Consider the following 21,230-nt stretch of genomic DNA (forward strand, 5'->3'; position numbering starts at 1 on the left):
GAGGGAGGGAGAGAAGAGAGAATGGGAGAGAAGAGAGAGGGAGGAAGAGAGAGGAGGGAGGGAGAAAGGAAGAGAGAGGGGGGAAAGAGGAGAGAGGGAGACAGAGAGAGGAGAGAGGGAGGGAGGAGGGAGGGAGGAAAAGAGAGAGGAGGGAGGGAGAGAACATAGAGGGAGAGAGGAAAGAGGGAGGGAGAGAGAGGGAAAGAGGAGAGAGGGAGAGGGAGAGAGGAGAGAGGGACAGAGAGGGAGGGAGGGAGGAAAAGAGAGAGGAGGGAGGGAGAAAAGGGAGAGGGGAGGGAGGGAGAGAAGAGAGAGAGGGAGGAAGAGAGAGGGAGGAAAAGAGAGAAGGGAGGGAGAAAGGAAGAAAGAGGGGGGAAAGAGGAGAGAGGGAGAGGGAGAGAGGAGAGAGGGAGGGAGGGAGGAAAAGAGAGAGAGGAGGGAGGGAGAGGGAGGGAGAGAACAGAGAGGGAGAGAGGAAGAAAGAGGAAGAGAGAGGAGAGATGGAGGAAGAGAGAGAGAGACAGAGACAGACAGAGAGAGAGAGAGAGAGAGAGAGAGAGAGAGAGAGAGACAGAGAGACAGAGAGACAGAGAGACAGAGAGACAGAGAGACAGAGAGAGACAGAGACAGAGAGAGCCTTCTCAATGTCCTTCCTTTTGTCTCTCCAAAAACGCTGCTTTGTCCCTTGCTATGGGCCTCGGAGGAACGGAGGAGAAGGTCACAGACGACAGGGATAGTCCTCCCTCCATCTGGAGCCGCCGAGACAGGGGCTCAGGTTATCTTGAGCTCATTCCTTCCCTGAAGATGCGTGGGGGTGGGGCAGGCAGAAAGAGTTAGAACAGTTGAGTCAGGGTATCTCTCCGCTTTCTTATCAGACACATGCCCATTCAAGGGATGTAAAACAAGCCAAGGTTGGGATTCTCTGACCAGGCTCCTGGGCCCATCAATGACACCATGCAGAGAAAACTTTGGAAGGTTAAAAATAACAGAGGGGTCTGGTGTTTGGAAGATCTGGAGCCTGGAATGCCAGCTTGTCAGGCGCGGAGCCTACCAGATGTGTGTTCCGGGAGTTGGCGCACACACCCAAACCTGCAGGGGAGGGCTGCAGATGCGCACAGTGCCCAGGCTGTCGCCCGCGACCCTGACGATGAAGTGTGACTGCAGGGAAAGAAGGCCAGAGCCACCAGGGCATCCCCAGGCAGGACTTGGCCACGCATGACAGAGGGACGGAGAGCAATGGGGCAGTGGCGCCTCCTCCCTCGCGGGCTGCATGCCTGTGTCTGCAAAGGGTGGCATCTGTGAATGCCCTGCTCTTCACAAGGACCCAGCATGAGCACCAATTCAACAGTGTGTAAGCCGGGCACAGCGGTACACACTTGTAAATCCTAGTACACTGGGGGGCTGGGGCAGGAGGATCGTGAGTCCAAGTCTGGCCTGTGCAGCTTCAGGATTTAGTGAGACACTGTCTTGAAATAAAAAATAAATATTTGGAAACTCCTGGAGATGTATCTCAGTGCAAAGATCCGGGGTCTCACTGCAAAGATCTCAGTGCAAACCCCCAGCACCAAAACACAAAAAGAAAAAAACTCACAGTGTTCACTCTGTAAAATAGACACTATCCTGTCCTCAGAAGGAGGGATTTGAGAAATCATAAATAAATAATAAATAGTGTATAATAATCATCTCCCAGACCAAGCATTCAATAGGTGAATCTTTGTCAAAGTTTCTTCTACAACAAATGTTCTGAGTAAAAGTAGCTATAGTGTAATATTATTATGGTTCTAGAGTTTTCTTCTGAAACACATAAATAATCTTTTTTTTTTTGCGGAACCGAGGATTGAACTCAGATCCTTGTGTTTGCCAGTCAAGCACTTATCCTACTGAGCCATCTCCCCGGCCCCTTAAATAACCTTATATATTTCTAGTTCTAAAAAAAAAAAAAAAAAAAAAAGGAGAATGTTTCCTACTTACTATCTCATTTTCCTAAAGATGCCAATGTGGGAGGAAGAATCAACTCCTGCCTTTTTTCCACAGATGGGGAAACGAGGTCCCTGCAGCTGCCTACGAGAGGATGGGAAGGGCCAGTCCTGCCAAGGGCACCTTCTTTAACTTCCTTAATTCCTTCGACAACTCTATAAAGGTAAGGACCATCACACCCATTTTACAAATGAGGAAACTGAGGCACAGAAGTTAAGGATCTGCCCAAAGTCATAGGGCTTGAATCTGGCCCTGGACTCGGGCCCCTGAGCCCACAGCGGCGCCACAGGCGCCTGGCAGCTGCCTCTGGGGATTGGGGGATCCTGGGCTTATGAAGACTGCAAGCCTCCAAGGCACCTGAGGCTGGAACAACGACAGCCTCTGCTGAGGGCCAGCTCTCCACAGGACAGCCAACCTGGGCCCTCCTGGGGTACCGTTGCCCAAGCACAGCTCCCACTGTCACCTTCCCAGATGGTCGCGCTCTCCCCCCCCCCCCGCCCCAGTGTAGCCACTGAACCTTTCCGCTGTTCTACTCCTGCTCCTTCCCACCAGGTCGTCTTCCCCTAGAAGAGGGGCACCCCTAGGGGGTCACAACAACTTCCCAACAAGCCCCGCTTACTTCCCTTTTGCAGGCCAAGTCCCCCCATCTCCACCTGCCCAGCCCCCTGCGCCCTGTCCCCAGCAGCCTCCTTCCAAAAGCCTTCTCCTCACAGCCATGGGATCTGCCTTCTCTATTCCAATTCCACAGACCCTCGTGGCACGGTGCAGCGTGGCCAGCAGCTGTTTGCTGCCACAGATCTCTCTCTTTTCTCCTCCCAGGTGCATGTCTGCTGTGTGTAAAAGGTGTCCTTTCCCTTATCTCCTCCTCCAGCTCCTATACTCATGAGAGCCAATGAACCTTTCACAGGGAGAAAACTGGGATAGTTTTCATTTCCCTCTTTAGTGCTTTTTGGCCAAAGTGCTACCTGTAGAAGGAAGGACAAAGATGTAAGTGGGGAACAGAGAAGGGGCCAGAGGTCAGAAGGAAACGTAGGTCCTCCATCTAGGACTAGAGGGCCCCGGAGAAGCTTACTTCTAGGCTAAGAAATGAAATAAGAACAGAAAACAGAAGAAAAAATAAGAGTTACCAGTGGGCTTTTTCTTCTGGGAGACTGAGATGCTGCAGTACAGCAAGGAGGAGCAAAGCCAGGACAGGGTTCTCAGAGAGGGACAGAGATTTTCTCAAACGTTCTACATCTCTAGCAGCTTGTCTGGGAAGCAAAGGAGACGGGCACTGGGGCTGACGCTGGGAAACCACAGAGCTGATGCCACCGACCAGGGCGTCTTCCGTTCTGTGCTTCTCAGGAATCTGAACCCGCTCCGGGTGGTGAGGACTGACAGCAAATGACGGCCAGAAGCAGGACAGGTACCCTGGGGCCCTCTCGGCTTGGCAGATCATGAAATAGTAAAACAAGTGTCATGTGGCTCTGAGGGCAGCAGAAGATAGCCGGGTCTCCAAAGAGCCCCAAACCAACCAGGCTCCAGCCATCCCCTCACAGGGGCTGAGACCCCCAGGCCCTGAGGTGAGAAACACGCACACTGGTGTGCCCCAGCCCAGGCACGAGGGGAGCTTTCCAGGTGTCGTAGAACTCGCAGATCCATGTTCGGCCCTGCTCTCCCGTACATAACTGACCTAAAATTGAATGGTCCAAACCTGTTTCCCAGGCCCCAGAGATGTGTGTAATTAGATCAAACGAGGACAGACTATGTATAAGTATCTGTTATACTGGGATGGCTGCCCAGAAAGGAAATGAGCACCAGGACCCGACCTGCCCTGGGCGCACACTCGGTGCCGAAGGATTGTGCGCCGGGACGGAGAAGAGTCACTTTCCACGAGAGGTGACAGGACTCTCCGTGGACAGATCTTCAGCATGACCTTCCCTACAGCCTCGGCTTTGTGCACCACCAGCACTTCCTCTGGCCGTCTCTGCAGAGGGAGTCTCAGCGGGCCGGGACCTGGGAGAAAGCTTGGCTCTGAGCGCCCTTCTGCTTCTTAGGTCCTTCTCCCCCGGGCACAGAGCCTGGCCTTTCCAGAGAGGCAGCTCCTACCAAGTACCCCACGACACAGAATGAAATGGAGTAAGAAGACATAAAAAAGTGGCCCCCATGCCTGCTCAGTGTCTCTTCTCCTTTAACTGAGGAGAGTTAAAGGCCCCCACACAGCCCGGGACAGTGTTGGGACAGTGAGTCACAGTAAGTCATCATCCACGCAGGCACTTGTACTGCAAAATTCTATATTTACAGAGTCTGCCCCCCGCAAACTGTACCCATATTTCGGGAATAAAAAAGAGAATGGTGTGTGTTGAACAGGCGGTGTTGCCCTCCTATGGGAGACCCTGGAGGAGGCCAGAGAGCGCAGAAAACCCTGCACCACTGGCCGCCTTCTTAGAGAAGAAATTGAAAACGCACGTACAGCAACCTCAGTGACCAAGCTGCCAAGCAGCAGCTCGCCTACTCACAAACGTCTGGAAGCTCACGGCCACTGCTCTGAGCCCCTCTTGCAACCGTACGGGCCAAGGGTAGCTTGCATAAGTCTCGTGATGTCTATACAAGTTTATCTTTTGGCAGATTCTAGATGTATCTGAAAACACAGTCTGGACTCAAGTCCCCTCTAAGCTGGCAAGGACGATAGCTGCCTTACCAGATTTCAATCCCTGCGCTAAAGAGCTCTAGCACTCACGTCTGCTGCTTCTGTCTGTCTTAAAAACCAAAAGAAGGCTCGCAGATAAAACTCCATGCAGCACACTTAGCTATCATGCATGAGGTCCTGGGTCAGCACCCTGCACAGCAACAGTAATTATATGCATATATGAAGTTCTCCAACATGAATAAGACCAAAGGAAACTCGTACATGGCTGTACAAATAGATGCTCAGGAAAATGTAGCTGATTGATTACAAGCTATTCACAAACCCTAAGTTACTTAGTCCCCAAAAGAAAGCATTGTCTTCACTTCCCGAGGTGCCGGGGGAAAGCAGTTTAGATCTACATGGACACAATGGACAGGGAACAAGGACTAGAGAGACGTCACTGTCCCGGCAGCACCCCTCTTCCAGGTATACAAGACCAAGCCCATGTCTGCATCTGCTTCTTGAACCCTGAAATTGAACAATCTGGGGAGGAATCCTACTGTCTTTCCCAAACCGCCGCTACTGAGGAAGAAAATGAGAAACGGTCAGCTCGAAAGGCAGATTCAGGTGGGCAGAGCCAGGTGCCTTCCTGCTGCCGTCCCTCCTACTGGCCCTCACATGCATCCTAGATGCCTCCAAGCTGAGGTCCTCGGAAAGGAAGGCCCAGGCAGCTGCAGTCCTCACCTTCAGAGCCGCATGCCAGTGACCAAGCCCAGTCAAGTGTCACACGCCTGAGCTAGGCATGGTGGCGCACACCAGTAATCCCAGCTCTCTGGGAGGCTGAGGCAGGATGACCCTAAATTCCAGCCCAGGCTGGATAACTTAGTGATTTAGTGAGACTGTCTCAACACAAAAAAATAAAAGGGCTGGAGATGTAGCTCAATGTGAAGGCCCTGGATCCAATTCTTGACACTGGGATAGGGTGGGGGTGCGGGGAATATTTCTATGCCTAAGGAAAGACTATGTGGGAGATCAGATGTAACCATCCTACCAGAGTGCCAGCTGCCCTACTGGGAAGGGGCACTTGAGCGGTCAGGGGCAGGCAGCAGACGTGCGTCCTGTGCTCTGGGGCAGACTAGGGCTGGGCAACATTAAACTGCCTGCCCCAGTGGTCACCTGCAGGGGAAGAAGAGACACTCGGTGGCCCTCAAGGAGCCCACACTAGGTCTATGGCACAGGAGCTGGCTTGCCCCTGCCTCCGTGTAGAGCTTAGTGCCTGACATAGAACAGCTAGGCGGCTTCGCAAAACCGGCAAAGCTGAAGCAAGAAGGGCACTGTGTAGAGGAGCCAGGGTATGGAGATGGCAGGAATCCACCATTCTCATCTCTGAAACAAGCATCCTGCACATTGATTGTCCAAGGCATTGGGCTAGACTCAGGAACCGGCACCTCTGTCCCCAGGACACATGGGAGGGCATCTCCCCAGCCTCCTGTTCCCAAAGCTCATTGTGCAAAGCAAAGTCCCTAAAAGTAGAGACAAGTCAGCCAGGGCAATTCACGGCAATCCCCAGACTAGGTTCAAACTTTGGTTGGCAGTTGCCTAGCAACGGGTAACCCTGAAGATACATCACCAAGCTGAGATGCCGAAAGGGCATCTTGTGGACACACTGGTTCCAAAATCTCAGTCCCACACAAGCCTGTCTGCCAAGCCTCTTTGGGGCTGTCAGGAGAAGCAGTGGCCTTTGCAGTCCAGAGGAACCAGGAAGGGGAAGATAGGAAGGTATCTCCACGGCTTTGTGCTTCTTCACCACCTCTGGGGCGACAGGCAGGAGAGCAGAAAAGGGTGGGAGGGGCAGCCCCCTCTGCAGAGAAGGCAGCAAGGGCCCTTCAGCTCCTACTCAGATGCCACCCAGGCTGCCTTTTGAGTAGCTGCCCAACAGTTCCCGGGATTTTGTAAAGGTGTGCGCAGTGGTGTGAAGACTTGGCTGGGCCCGTACCCAGCCCCGCTCTCTAGAGCTGTCATCCTGCCCAATCCACCACACTGGGCACAGTGGCACACCCAGAGTCTCCTCAAAGAGACCGAGGCAGGAGGACTCCTGGAGCCCAGGAGCTCAAGACCAGTCTGCGCAACACATAGCAAAACAATTAACTGTAGCGCTGGAGTGGACAGGATAACAGACCTCAACCTACAGCTAAGAGGAAGGGCCAATTTTAACCAACTCTCCAGGGATGCTCCCTCCTTTGGTAGCAGAAAGCTCAAAAGAGGCAAAGAAGTGTCTCCTTCTAAGGCTATTTTTTGTTTTGTTTAAGTGAAAAGCTCAGATACTGAGTTCAATCCCCGGCTCCCAAGAAAGAAACTCCTTCCGCTAAGGATCAGGTGAGAATGAGTTTCCTAAGACAAAAGTTTCCAGCCCAAACCATCACACAGGCCAGCAGGGAAGCGGGAGGGCTCGCTTCTTTGGAATCCATCATTTCTTGCCTGGAATGGCCTCAAGGGCAGGAGTGGGGCAAGTAAATATATCAGTCTGAAAGCGACTGGAGAAGAACAAACGCGGAAGTCAAACAACAACAAATAAGGCGGATATAAATCCAGATAAAATATTAAAATCATTAAATGGCTGCTGCTCCCTGAAGATTGGGGAAAATGAAGAGAGTTAATTAAAAGCAATCTCCATGCACTGCTGAGCCGGCCAGCCCTGATAAATCAGCAGCTGGGGCCGCTGGGCAGGGCAGACAAGGGGCTTCGGGAGGGGGGCGAGCTGCCGGGGGAGGGACTTCGGGCCCAGGGCCGCCTGTGACAGCGGATTGAACGCGGTGACTTGAGTTTCATGTTTTGTTAAATATTTCATGACCACTGAATAAAGTTGTTCTTTGGAAAGGAAGAAAAGGATCAGATAGATGAACAGAGCAGAGAGGGATGAAACAGAGGGTGTTGTGTGCTAATTCCAGACCTGCCCACGAGGGCTATGGTGGGCAACTCTGGCCCTGCCCCAGAGGCAGGCTTCTGGGGTCCTCTCTCTACTTGATCTGCGAAAGGAGAAGAGTCTTTGTCTTCTAAAAATCTCTACAAAACTTGGGGGACGGGGTCAGGAGAACTGGAAAACACAGTACCAACCAGAGAAAATAAATGGGTAGGAAGAGATAGAAAAAATAGACAGAAAAGGTCTTCAAAATTCTCATCCTTAATCCAGGTCAGACTGTTAACACAAAACTAAAGCACCAGCAACAATGGTGGGAAACCCCCCCTTTTTTTTTCTTTCTTTCTTTACTTCCTTGTTTCCCTTTTTTCTGCAGTCACATAAAGTTTATTATTATTATTATTATTATTATTAAACAAAAAGCAACCCAGAAATTTGAGGCCCCATCTGAGTGGGGAGAAGAATGATTTGAGTGGGTGAGAAGAGGGGCCCTTCTTGACTCTAAGGGAAACCCTCAGCACTTCCTGATGAAAATATAATCAAGAGAAATGATTGGGGGGAAAGTATTTTTTGTCCTCCATAGAACTGGGATTGGAAGGGGAGTGTGCGCATGGGGAAACATAAGGAATTATGCATTTGGATATGCATTTTAATTAGGTGGACAGAAGCAGCCGCCTGTTAATTTTTCTTGCTTGTTTCCACTTAGCATTCATCACAGGCAGAACCACCATAGAGTGCTCCCACAATAATAGATGGTTCTGCATTGGCTAAGTCCTCAGGGAAAATAATTAGCAGGAGAGAATATATTCTCTCCACTCCCACTGCCCATCTACCCTGCCTCCCAGCCGCCCCTCTCCACCCCCTCCCAACTGACAGCGGTTTCCCTGGAGGCCTAGGGGAGAAGTCATCCGCCCTGGTTTACAAGCATTTACTTTGCTCTGCCAGAGAACAAGGGTCTAGAGAAGGAGAAAAAGACAGCCGGGAAGCCTTTCCAGGAGCGGAAGCTGCTAGCACAGAGAAGGAAGTTCCCATGCTCACTGGTTCTGGAGGTCTGGAGGACAGTCAAGGTTGGCCGGGACAGGATGGGGGATGGTCCAACCTGGTGGGACCTGTCTCACCAGCCCCAACAGCAGCAAACCAAAGTGCGTGGAGGGTTGCTGGTGGAGAATAATGAGAGAAGTGTGGCTTTTTCTTTAATTTGCTTCTATAATGTTATAGCATTACCTTATAACTTTGCAACAAGATCAAATCTGAAACATTTCCAACACTGGCAACCAAGGCATAGCTTGGCGATTCTGAGGCCTGCGATGCCACTCAGTGGGTTCCAGTTTACCTTTCTACAAAGAATCCGTTCTTGCCGCTGGCCCATATCAACAGCTCACCCTCCTTGTTCACTACCAGAACAAGCTCTAGTTCGCTTCCCCCACTCTCTGTCACTTGGTCATGGGGACGAAGGAGGAGCCAGAGCCTGACGGCAGACTCAGCCCCAATTCTCAGGCAAGTGCTCCAGGCTGATCTTGTGGGTGGACTCAGTGCAGAGCTGACAATGGGAAGTAAAACAACGATTTCCCTTGGGCGCATCTTCTCACCTGTGTCAGAGCTGGGCAGTAAAAACAACCCACTAAGATCCTGGAGCTATTGACACATGGCTGGATGTGTCAGGCTCTCCAGAGGAACAACAGTTACACATGACACATTATGTCAAAAACATTCCATTTGTTTGGTTTCATCTTTAAAATAATGTTTAATAGATTAGGTATCATTGACTCTCAGAGGGGGCCTCATTCAGATGTCAGAAAACTCATACCTCCCAGGAACATCTCACATTTGTAGTTTGTGTTGCTGAAATCTTTTTGTGTTTATTTCATTTGGGTCCTGTGAGATAAGCAGGCTTGGGGCAGGACAGGGAGGAGAAAGGAGATGGAGACACACACACACACACACACACACACACACACACACACACAAAGACAGGCCTGACTCACTGTCTGGACTCTAGCTGTCCAGCCTCCCAGGTGCCCCTTCCCTCCTGTTGCCAGGCAACGCACCCCCATCTGGCTAGGGAACCTTCACTCCAAGCCTCAGCAGGCAACTTCCACCACTCAGCCCCTGGTACTTCCCAGCTGGAACCCTGGGTATTCACACCTTCCCCCACCTGAAGGAGTCCTTGCCCTCAGAGCAAAGCGGGTGGGGACATGAGATGGGAGGTGGGAGAAGTGAGTCCCAGGGTCCCCCATTTCTTGGGCTTTCACCCCTCCCCTCCCCAGAAAATACCAATAGTATTCTACAGAAGAGAGGGTGAAAAAATTGTATTCTATAAGAGTACTCTAATAGTATTATTTTAACTTTAAGTAGAGGCTACCTGTAGTATCTAGAAATGTAGTTTGTACATTTTAAGAGCCCCAAAAGGAAAAGAAGTTAGACATCTATCCAAAAGAACTGAAAAGAGGAAGCAAACGGGTATTTGCCCACCAAGGTCCACTGCAGCTTTATTCACAATAAAGAATGCCCAAACAGCCTGCGTGTCCATGAGTAGACAGGTGGGTGGACAAAATGTGGTTACACACACAATGGCCGTGTGAAGAAGGAAGTTCTGCTGCACACTCCCAGGATGGCCCTTGAGGGTACTATGATAAGTGAAATAAGCCGGGCGCAAACGCAGAACTCCTGTGTGACCGGATGAAGAGGGAGGCGGTGCTGACTGGGAGCTGAGAGGCAAAGTGAATCGGGGAATTCAGGGCTGAGGGCTTGCTTTTCGCTTTTTTGCTTTTTGGGAGGCAGAGGTAAAACCCAGGACCTCACATATGCAACCCTAACCCTCACTCTGCCACTGAACTATACTCTCAGCCCAAGGTGTTATTGTTTAAAGAGTATATGCAGAGTTTGTTTGAGAGGATGAAGAAGTTTGAGAAATAGATAGGGTGATAGTTGTGTGATAGTATAAATACTTAGAGCCACAGAACTGCACACTTGAAATGCTGAGGATGGGGCTGGCAAGATAGCTCAGGAGCTGAAAGCCCCTGCTTAGGCAAGTGGGCAGGGACCAGGGTTAATCCCAGGCCCGCCCACAGGGAGGGCTGAGCGGGCCACAAAAATAAATAAATAAGCAAATGAATAAAATGCCTAGGATGGTACATTTTATGTTATGCATATTGCACCACAATTTTTAAAAAATAAAGGCGATTTCTCCGTCTGCTGGGGATCAGTGTGGTTTTCTTTTTCCTTTTGGTTTAAGGCCCTAAATTTATACACCAGCTCCTGTGCATTCTGTGTGGATTTTACAGCCTCTTCCTTAGACTTGCAAAAAATCACCAAGGGAGCTTTCAATCAAAGAAAATATTAATATTTCCCAGTGGAATCTGGAATGTTCTGGAGATATTTCAATGAAGGCAAAGACATGACTTCCCATCTGGATGTTGCTGGCTCCCACCAGGCACAGGCCAGCCCTGGGTGTCTGCCAGGCCTCTCCAGCTCCTCCACAATAGCACAGGCTACACTAGCGGAAGCTCACCGAGACATCAGTACAGGCCCACTAGCTTTGGATCATTGCAGGTCAGCTAGGTTCGTAGGGCTGCACAAATGGAAAGGAAATTAGCTCGTGGGACAGTGGAGAGGACACCAGAGGGGTTGCGGGTAAGTGAAATCCAGAGGATCAACTGTGGCTTTGTTCCCCTTGTGCCTCCCCTTGCTCCACCAGTGCTGGGGATTAAGCCTAGGACCTCGCAAGTTAAGTGAATGTTCTATCAGTGAGCTACACCCTTATTCTCCCAAACTTGAAGAAGGCAGAAGAGGCGGAAAGAGCAAAGGAAGAGGGGGAAAGGAAAACATCCTCAATAATTCCAGTCTCTGCACAACCTAAAACATTAGCGGAGTGCTTTTAGACTTCACAAGAGGCCAGCTGGCCTTCCAGCTCCTCCTCCTTCTCTCCTCAGCCTTTGGCGGTGGTGCTAATGGACAAAAAAAGCACTTGAAAGGAACAACCAGAGGGAAAGGCCACATCCTAAACAGCTGCCACTGGGGCCTCAGCCTGAGGCCTGGGAAGTTCTGTCCAGGTCAGAATTCCAAGTGGGAGCACCATGCGGCAGGACTGGACCAGAAACGATGGAATGACAGAAGAGTCTCCCAGTCTTATGACTCCCCTTGGGAGCCACACATTAAAAACAAGAATAAATCATAATGCTGGCCACTCACTGTCATCCTGGCCTTAACTACAGTAAGAGCCAGGAGGTTCAGGACTTGAGTGGAATTTTGGCAATCAAGGAACCTCCTCTCCATTTAAAGACAAGGAAAACGAAACACGGAAGTTAAGTGCTCAAGAGCACCAAGCCGATCTGTCAGAGGGCCGGAAGCAGAGCTCGAGATTCTGGATTCCTCGTCCGCAAAGTCTCCAAGGCTACGAAAGAACAGCTGCTGGTGAGAAAGAAACCAAGAAGAGGGACCGAACTGGAGGCAGGTGGAAGTCTGAGGACATGAGAACTTTCTAGGACAGGTTTCAACTGCAGATAAACAAACAGCAGATTTTGAAAGCACGTAACAAAAAAGCTCACCAGGTCACAGCCATCTGAGTTGACCACAGTCTCAGGATCCAGGAGGGTGGGCAGGGGATTAGACCTGTGTCATATTGTTCCCCAGGCTCAGAACCCAGGCCTGAGTGGCAGAGGGCTCCACGTGGGCTATTTGAACCCCATTATTAGGAGTGCTGAGCCTAATCCCGCCACTCCCCCTTGCTTCTGCACATGGTCTCTGACTCCTAGCCTCTTCAGGCTTCCCCCACGTCCTACTATTACTCAAAAACATACAACTTAGAAAGCCTCCACACTCAGTTCTCCTTTCCCACCCCCTGCCCCCAGTAACACCTCCTAATGACTGCTTTTAAAACTCTAATGCAAATCACAGGCTTCAAAAACCTTGCCCTGGTGACAGTTTTATGAGGCCACCTCCATTCGTCCACATGGTTTGACACACAGTGAAACACCAGTAACTGGACCAAGAAGAAAAACAAACCACAGAAACACCACCACAACACCTCATCTCTCCCCAGTCACTCACACAACTACAAAACTCTGGAACTTGCAGGAGATTGTATCAGCCTCCCTTGCAGTTGAACAGTCTTCTTTTCAGAGTTCCAGGCCACTCTGTGGCTTTATCCACTTATCTATCCTGCCTCCCTCCCCACCCCCAAGCCACTCTTTATCTTTCCTTGTTAAATATCTTCTACTTAAAGACTATTTAAAACTAGGGTCATGCTTCCATAGACTCCAGATGGAAAATCGTGGATGGGTAAAAAATATTTCAGTGGTTGTGGGATTTTTGTTGGCTAGAGGTTTGCCACATTTGGCTATATTTCTTGTCTTCTAGTGACTTTCAAAACACTCAAAAACCACAGAAGTTACTTTGCAGAGGTTGGGATAACAAACAGGCCTGGATTTGGTGCCTTTTTATGACCTAACCCCACCACCACTACAATCAGCATGACCGCACTCAAGAAAAGGAAACATCTGCCTCAGTTTCTACTCTCTCTCTCTCTCCTGTGTGTGCACCGAACGCACCCGCGGCATTTTGTCGTTTGCATTGATCTCAGCAGAAGGTTCTAAAACAGCGTTAGACATTATGGTCTTTCTTAAATGTATCCAAATTCCAGCTACCTGTGAGATTACAAAAGCTCAGAAGATAAGAAATCTCTAGCTACCTGGGCTCTGAATTCCATCCCACCACGGGGACATGAGCAGCTCTCAGTCACTGGCCACCTCGGGCGACCCCAGGAGGCCCACAGGCCAGGCGACTTTCAGAGGTTTATCCGGGACCATACTTCTGCTGGGATTCTGGTGGAAATTACTCTCCTTTATCAGTATCTTACTGAAACTAGACATTCAAAAAAAAAAAAATGTGTGCTAATAAAGTTTGGAGAATGCAGGACTTTTTTTAGTGGCAACCAAGGCAGATGGGGGTGATTCTTCGACATCTATTGCCTTAACATATCTTAGGGTCTTTATTCCTGAAGGACTTCAGCAATGTCCATAAAAGGCTACAAGCTCGCCAAGTCTCAACCCCACTCTAGCCACTTAGTACCTACCCACCACCCCCGCCCCAACAGAAATAGTCCAGAGGAGATTAGGGCCAGGAATGTGGCCCCCAAAGCCCTTCCTGCGATAGCTAAACTGGCTGCCACACAAGAGCGAGGTCTGGTTTCTAACTTTCACATGCACAAAAACCACTTTAGATTAGAATGCTCTGCATCCCGAGGAGAGGCTGGATGGAGAGATAAGGATTTAAGGTCCAGCTATAGACATGACCTACTGTGTGACCCTTGGTAAGTAAATACGTTTACTACTCTGAGTTGTATCTTTTACGACAAGGATAACCAGTTATCCAAGAGTAACTCCTTGCAAAAGAAAGTTCTGATACAATTATCTGTGTGTTTACAGTTATAAGAATGGCCAAATAGCTTACTCGTCTCATTCTTTATAAATAAACATTTAATTTGCCCTATCAGTCTATCTGGAATAATGAAATAATAATAGTTATCCTTTCCTTAGCAGACAATTGTAATAATAGATACATATGTACATAATCAAGTCTGGCAGAAGGTGGCAGACATTCCCAGCTACGTGCACAGAAGCCACAGTTTTGATAACTTACTAAAAGAATTAAATTGCTTAAAGTGCTACATGCAGACTAGGGAGGAGATGATTTACTTATACTAAGATATTAAGATTAGAATTTACATTCAAAGCATCCAGGTCTGTGGAAATCAACCAGACCACATGTTGTCTATTGTACACACTGACAAATCAAATCTGTACTTTATGTCACCTACGTGTGGTCATTCTGCCATATGTACTTGCTTGTGTGTGTTAGCAGGGAGATGCCTGTCACACGCTCTCGCTCGCACGATATAGCTGCTAAATTAAATAATTAAATAATGTATAATATGCATTTGCACATCATACATGTCCAGCAGGGCTTTTAAATTCTATTTGTCCAGATGTGCCTGCCTGATTGTGGGGCCACCTGCCGTGTCCCCTTTGTGATCTGAGCAGTCCAGGCAGCTCCTGTTTCTGCCTCTAACACCCTATTGGGCAGTAATAAGATGTTAAAAGCAACAACAGAGAGAGAAGTCAGGCTGTCAGTTTCAGAGAGAAGGGGGCTGAAGGGTACAACCGGGAGGAAAAAGAAAGGGAGTTGAAGGGAGATCAAAGCCAGCCAGGAAGAGAGCCAACTGCTAAGAAAGCCAACATGACTTCAGGAGCTGGGGACCCTAAGGAAGGCCTGACAGCAAACGGATCAGATTGTGCCTGCCAGTTGCCCTCAGCTAACTGAACTGTTGGATTCTCACAGGGCAAAAGCCAGTATAATGAAAAACAGTCTGTGCCCAGCAGGGAGAGCCCTACCTGGGTGACGCAGGAAACCTGAGCTTGCTTCTTCCCGGCAAAGCACCTACCAATACTTCATCCCGTCCCGTCCCGCAGGAAACCTTTGTGTGACCAGTATCTGTAGGGGGCGTTAGCACTGTCGGCTTTTTTTTTTTTTTTTTTTTTTCCAGGAGGGGGAAAGAGTCTGTCTGCACGCAGAGAAAATGCTAATGCCATTGAGCTCCGTTTCATTGTCAGGAGGGACACACGAGGATAAAAACAGCTCTCCAAACCATTCGCCCTCCTCCCCCTCCTTCCCGCGCCATCCATCCCTGGGCTCGATGTGTCTCCGGGCTTTGTTCTAATTTATCCCATGCATAATTTATTTACTTGTGTTTTGTTTCCCGATTACCAACTTCTAAAAACAAATGAAATATATAAGACGTTTTACTAAACAACTTGTTTTCAAAATATATAGAGGCAGGTGGTGTCGGTCTCCCAGTAACAACGTGTATGCTCCAGCATGCGGAGTTTAGGAACAGTCCTGGGTGTCAGAAGATCTACAGCGGATTATTGTTTACACCTCTCACCCACCCCACCCCCGCGCCAGGGCGAGGGCTTGGGATGCAGAAAGGGGCGACTAATTAATTATAACTGACCACTCAACTCCCACTCAGAAAAGGCAGGCGCGCGCACGTGTATGTGTGCGTGCGCCAGTACAGAATCGCAAACACGTCGTATCACAACTGTGCCTAATTACACATACTACAGGTACTGTATAATTCAGAACTACTTTCGCTAGCCACCCAGGAACCCTTGGGCGTCTTCTCGCTTCTCTCTCCCTTCCCTCACAGTCCCAAACACACACCCTTCTGTGGTCAAATAAAAGTGTGGGGTCGGGGATCCCCGGAGGCCGGAGATGCCGCGCGGGCGGGCGCGTAGGCCGGCTGCCAAGTAACCGGGGTAAGGCTTTCCCAGCAGGAAGCCCGGCGCACATGTGAAATAGACCGCTTTAACTTGAGTTTACCAGGTGGCGTCAGCCGAGCTATGTGATTCCAACTGGAAATGGGAAATTGCAAATCAGCTGTGGGTTTGGTAGCAACTCCCAGCATCCGCGGTGTGTGAGCGAGAGCGACCCTGAGCGAGGATGCGGCGGAGTTACGCCCATTTATTCCTGCCAGGAAACATTTCTGTCCCTTGGGTGGAACGCTGCGGCGCTCAAGTGCTGTGGATGCGGGCTTTCGGGTGAGAAGCGAAGCCAAGGGCTCCTCTCTGCTCAGCCTCGGCTTCCAGGGTCCTCCTAACGGCGGCATACAGCCCGTACCCCTGCTCCTCATTGCTGATGCAGACAAGCCGGTGCGAGCACGCCCGAAGGTCCCCGCGCTGTCCTCGGCGTAAGGAACTCCTCCCACCCTGGCCCTGCACCCGCGCGCCGCGAGCCTGGCTTCCAACTCCGAGAGGAGCCGGGGGTTAGGAAGTGCAGGCAGCGAGTTGAAAGAACCAGGCCGACCAACGCCGCACGCGGAGGAGAATTCCGCACGAAGCGCCCAGCCGCACCTCCCCCGCGCGTCGCCTGAGCTTCCACCCAGGCAGGGAAGTCCTGGTCCGAGGGGTGCTGACCCAGGGCTCGCGTCGCGCCGCGATCCGAGGAGCCAGCCTCTGCCCACAGCACCCCTCTGGGGCGGTATTAGTTTTCCGAGGCCACCCCGAGCTCGGCGATCGCGAGCGGACTTGAAAGCTTAACAGTTCCACCGGCTGGAAGGAAGGAAGGAAGGAAGGAAGGAAGGAAGGAAGGAAGGAAGGAAGGAAGGAAGGAAGGAAGGATAGAAGCAGGGAGGAAGGGAGGAAGCCAAGACGAAGAGGAGGAAGGCAGGCAGAAATTGGCTGCGGGTCCCTGGGGCTGGCCCCGCGAGTTGTCGCCCAGCCCGCCCCCCTTGTCCCGGATCTGGGCGTCTGCTCAAAGTCTCCCCGAGGCGGCCAGAGGCACCTGCCCCTCGCTCGGACGCTCGGAAACCCAAGCCGCATGCCCGCCCGCTTCGGCTCTCCACCCCGAGAAGGCAAGCGTACCATTCAGAAGACCTGCAGCTTCCCTGCCTCCAAAGCAACCCCAAGTTAACCCGCGTCATTAATTTACTCCAGCCTGTTCCCCCAGAATTACGCAGACACACCGGAGACCGCCCCGAGCACATTCAGAATCTGGAGCTACTGGGGTAGGAAAGCCCGGGGCAACCACCTGGGCTCCTGGGACCCGCGGTCGCACAACTCCGGAAGGTTTACGCAAACTCCCCGCGAGAGATCGGAAGGCGGAGAGCGCCCTGCCAACTCCGCAGCCCCGGCGGTCTGTCCGCTCGCCCCAGCACGCCCGAATCCCCGGGTGGGGGCTCCGGCCTCCGGAGCGCCGGGCTCAGCCAAGTGCACCGCGGCCGCCCCCGCCCGGAGCTGCGGCCCCGCTCGGCCGCCCCCGCGCCACTCGCAGCCCCGAGAGCCCGGGGCTCGAGGGACCGTGCTGTCCCCAAGCTGCCCCAAAGCCCCCTGCTAGAGCGCGGGAGCGCCCGGCCACCCTGCCGGTAGCCTCTCTTTCTACCTCTCTCGCTCTGTGTCTCGGTCGGCCAATTAAGCAGAACACAAATGTAACAATTTTCTTTTTGTTAATTGCATCTCCTGACATTTCTGCGCGCTGGGAGAAAAAAAGATGAAGAAGTAAGAGCAGAAAGAAAAGCGAGAAGCCCCGCCGCAGCTGGAGGCGCCTGCAAGCGCCGTGCACTGGCAGCGCTCTGCACGCAGAAGGCGCCTTTTTTTTATATTGAAACCACGCGGAATATGTACATTTTTTAGTCTTACTTACGCTTTCAGGGGGTTGTGAATGACAGTCGCCATTTTGCTACAATGTAACAGAATATTGTCTGTCTCAGAGTTCTAAAGGTTCGCTCAGGGGAAGCGGCAGGCCAATCATAGCACGGGATACCGGCCCGCTGGCCAATCCGCACGGCTGGTCGCCAGGTGGGCGGGGCCTGCGCGATGGTAGTTATTAGGGGAGCTGTCAAAGCCCAGAGGTCACTCCCTTTTGTAGAGCCCGACCGCGAGCAGGTCTTAAAGAGGCAGTGCCGCTGTAGCTGCTCCTTTCCGGATGGGGACCAGTGGGAACGCACTGGAGAGCCTTCCAGCTTGCTTTCAGTGCCTACTTTTCTCAATAACTGCAGAGAGTTTGCGCTCCAGGACAGAAATATTTACATACTGCTGACAAACCACTGAATTCCATTCATTAGCTGTGGGCTTTGCATATCATGGTTTTTAATCCCCCGAAGGGTCAAGCCTTGTGTTCCATTGTAAAAGTTGGCAGGTTGCCGTTTCCCCTGACAAATTACTACGTGTGTGCTGCCGATTGTTAATTGCGGGTCCCGCGGCTTCCCAACATCCTTGTTTCCGAAGTGTTTTCTTTATCTCTGCCACCTTCCACTCTGGGCTTCTTGGAACTGCCGCCTCTGTTCCTGGCGACTCCAGGACAGCAACTCCCCTCCCCCTGGTCTGTCTCAATGTCAGGCTCGCTCTCCCGGCGGCCAGGGCTTTCGTTACGTAATTCCCGGTGGTCACCCCGCGCGGCCCCCCACTACCACCGCCCGTGTTCTCCGCCTTCCCCAAAAACTTCCTAAGGGATCAGACTCCGGCCGGCTGGGGGGCTGGCTGGAACCCGGCGCTCCGACCTTTAGGCTTACATGTAGGGAAGATTTAAGGCAACTTTTAACAACGCTGTTTTGCTGCTAGGAAAGCGAGGCAGAAGTTATAAAGCCTGGACTGGGTGTCGCCCGAGTCCCGTCCGGGGAGTGGCACTCGAGATTGTGGCGTCACCTTTCACTACTTAGATAGAAGGTGAAAAGAATTTGCTAATGAATAATCCGATGTGCCCCGAGACACCAGAGAGCCTGCGTCCGCTTCAGGTCCGGGAGACTAGTTCTCTAGCGACCCCTTGACAAAATTGAGAGACTTGTGCGAAGTCTGGTTTGTGCGGGGCGTCGGGAAGCTCCGGGCGCACGAAATCGCCCTAAATCACCGGGAGGGCAGGAGCCTCGTTAGCATACAGAAGTGTGGCCAGCATCCCAAAGCTGTTTAATCAGGTCATGTAGCTGAGATGGGGGGAAGGGGAGGAAAGGAAGCCCTGGCTGCCTTCTCAGTTCTTCTCGCCCCTCTCGTGCCAGGCAGTGCTCCGATTAAACAAAACAAAATAAAATATCCCAGCACTTTCAGGGTTCAAAGCACACATTACTAGAGATAGAGATAAGCACAAAGAGGCTGAGTCAGTCATTTGCAACAGGCTTGAATTTTTTTTTTTTTTTAGACTTGAAATTTTTAACCCTTTCTACTTACTTAGTATCAAAGTCAAGTTTCTAGAAATTTGCCTGTAAAGTCTATGTGTTGCCTTTTGGAAGAGGTTACAGATTGAGAAAGTTATCAACTTTTCTGAAACTCGATTTTGAAACCCCCTTCTTTATAATAATATCAATAATTTGGGGCTGGGGAGATGGCTCAGTAGAATAAGTACTTGCCTGGCAAGCTCAAGGGCCTGAGTTCAATCCCTGGTTCCACAAAAAAAAAAAAAAAAAAAAAGATTTGGTTCAAAAGCTTATAGTGCCAGCCCTGGGCCTGCCATCACAGGAAGGCAAGCAGACCCTGGCTCTCCACAGCCAGTGAACAGACCTCTCCCCAGCTCCCAGAGATTCCACAAGTATAGTGATGCAGATTGAAAGACAGCATTTTCATACACGCAGCCAGGAAAGAAAGTAGGAAGTATAGAGTCTGCTTTGGATAAGGCTGACAATGTGAGAGAGAAAAAAAAATAAGTTTATATTACATATGAAAGAAAAAATATACCCTAAGCATGCATACATCTTCTGTTGTGTTAAAATCTTTATATAGCTGGGTGTAGACAAACACGCCTGTAATCCCAGCACTCAGGAGGCTGAAGCAGGAGGATCCTTGTGAGTTCAAGACCAGCCTGGGCTGCAAAGAGAGCTCCAGGCCAACCTGAAATGCATAGCAAGACTCTGTCTCAAAAAGACCAAAAATAAAAAGTTAAAATTAAGATAAAAGAACAAAGACCAGGGGCTGGGGAGATAGCTCCACAATCGAGCAAGCTTGCCTTGCAAGCTCAAGGACTGGGTTTGATCACACATGCTGTGCTGGCCACACACACACACACACACACACACACCCGCAACCCTGGGCACGCTGATCCCGCCACCTAGACTGGGGGAATGGTGGCACACACCTGTACTTCCAGCTCTAGGGAGGCTGAGATGGAGAATCACTATGATTCCAAGCTGCGTAGTAAGACCCTGTACCAAAGAAAGAAACAAACAAAAAAAAAAATTAAAAGAAAAATAAAGAGACCAATATAATTTCTAATTTACCTAAAATCCTGATTGGTGATAGACTGTGCTTAGCATGTAAGAGACCCTGCATTCAATCTCTAACACACACAAAAAAAAAGAGGGAAAAAAAGAAAAGTGAAATTGTCTATCGAAGCATAATAAAATCCAAAGCTCTATTGATACACATATATTTGACTACATACCCTTGTATCCCAGCTTTCTTGTCTTGGTGTAGTGGGTGAGGCAGTTTAATTTGGAGGGTAGTGTGGACCCTGAAGAATCACTCCCGCATCCCACCTAGGTGGTCTTAAGTTTCAGTGTCCAATATAGAAGCCATAAATTATAGGTGGCTGCTGAACATTTGAAATTTGGCTAGTTCTGAGACATGCTGTGGGTGTGAAATATGCACCAGATTTCATGAGCTTAGTATAAATAAAAAGATAAAATAGTTCATTAATAATTTAATTGATTATATGCTGAAGCAATTTTTTAATTTATGAGGATAAATGAAATGTTATTAAAACTAATTTTGCTTATTTCTTTTTACTTTTTAATGTGGCCATAGAAAATTTTAAGTTGTACATGCTGACAAGGGTTGCATTTTTAATCATACATTACGCTAGACAGTACATAATCAGGGACAGAGTGGGAAGGGCATCCTTAATCACATGAGCTCATTCTGTATGGCTTTCTCTGAGTTAGTCTTGATATTGTGAGCAACACACCTTGGCCCAGCCCAAGTATGTATGGCATACGACACTCAAAAGAAACAACACTTAGGGCGCAACTAGGGACACGGCATCTGAGCTGCAAGGGACCCAATCTCCACTGACTCAAGTTCAGACGCTGCTTTGGCCGACCAGGTCAGAGCTCTGGGGAGCTGCCCTGGCAGGAGCAGGGAAGTAGCAGTTGCCTAGGAAATGCCCATCATGCTGGCACCGAAGGGCTCCCGTGGGAGAAGATGGGTGCTGCAGGCGCAATGCAAAACCAACGTTGTTCTTCTTCTTCTT

The 21,230-nt window shown here is 50.3% G+C and overlaps 1 protein-coding gene across 5 annotated transcripts in view; it reads right to left on the minus strand.

The window, feature by feature from the left end:
• Dpf3 (double PHD fingers 3) overlaps positions 1–17,762 on the minus strand; it is a 268,746-nt gene extending 250,984 nt beyond the window's left edge. For all 5 annotated transcript variants that reach the window (XM_004624841.2, XM_023703322.1, XM_023703317.1 and 2 more), the window contains exon 1: positions 17,700–17,762. In XM_004624841.2, the coding sequence (XP_004624898.1) occupies positions 17,700–17,731 (32 nt within the window). In that variant the 5' untranslated portion in view covers positions 17,732–17,762. The remainder of the gene's footprint in view (positions 1–17,699) is intronic.
• Between the last annotated feature and the right edge of the window lie 3,468 nt (positions 17,763–21,230).

The sequence above is a fragment of the Octodon degus genome, unplaced genomic scaffold (genome assembly GCF_000260255.1).
Source record: "Octodon degus isolate 3935 unplaced genomic scaffold, OctDeg1.0 scaffold00007, whole genome shotgun sequence".
Taxonomy (NCBI): Eukaryota; Metazoa; Chordata; class Mammalia; order Rodentia; family Octodontidae; genus Octodon; species Octodon degus.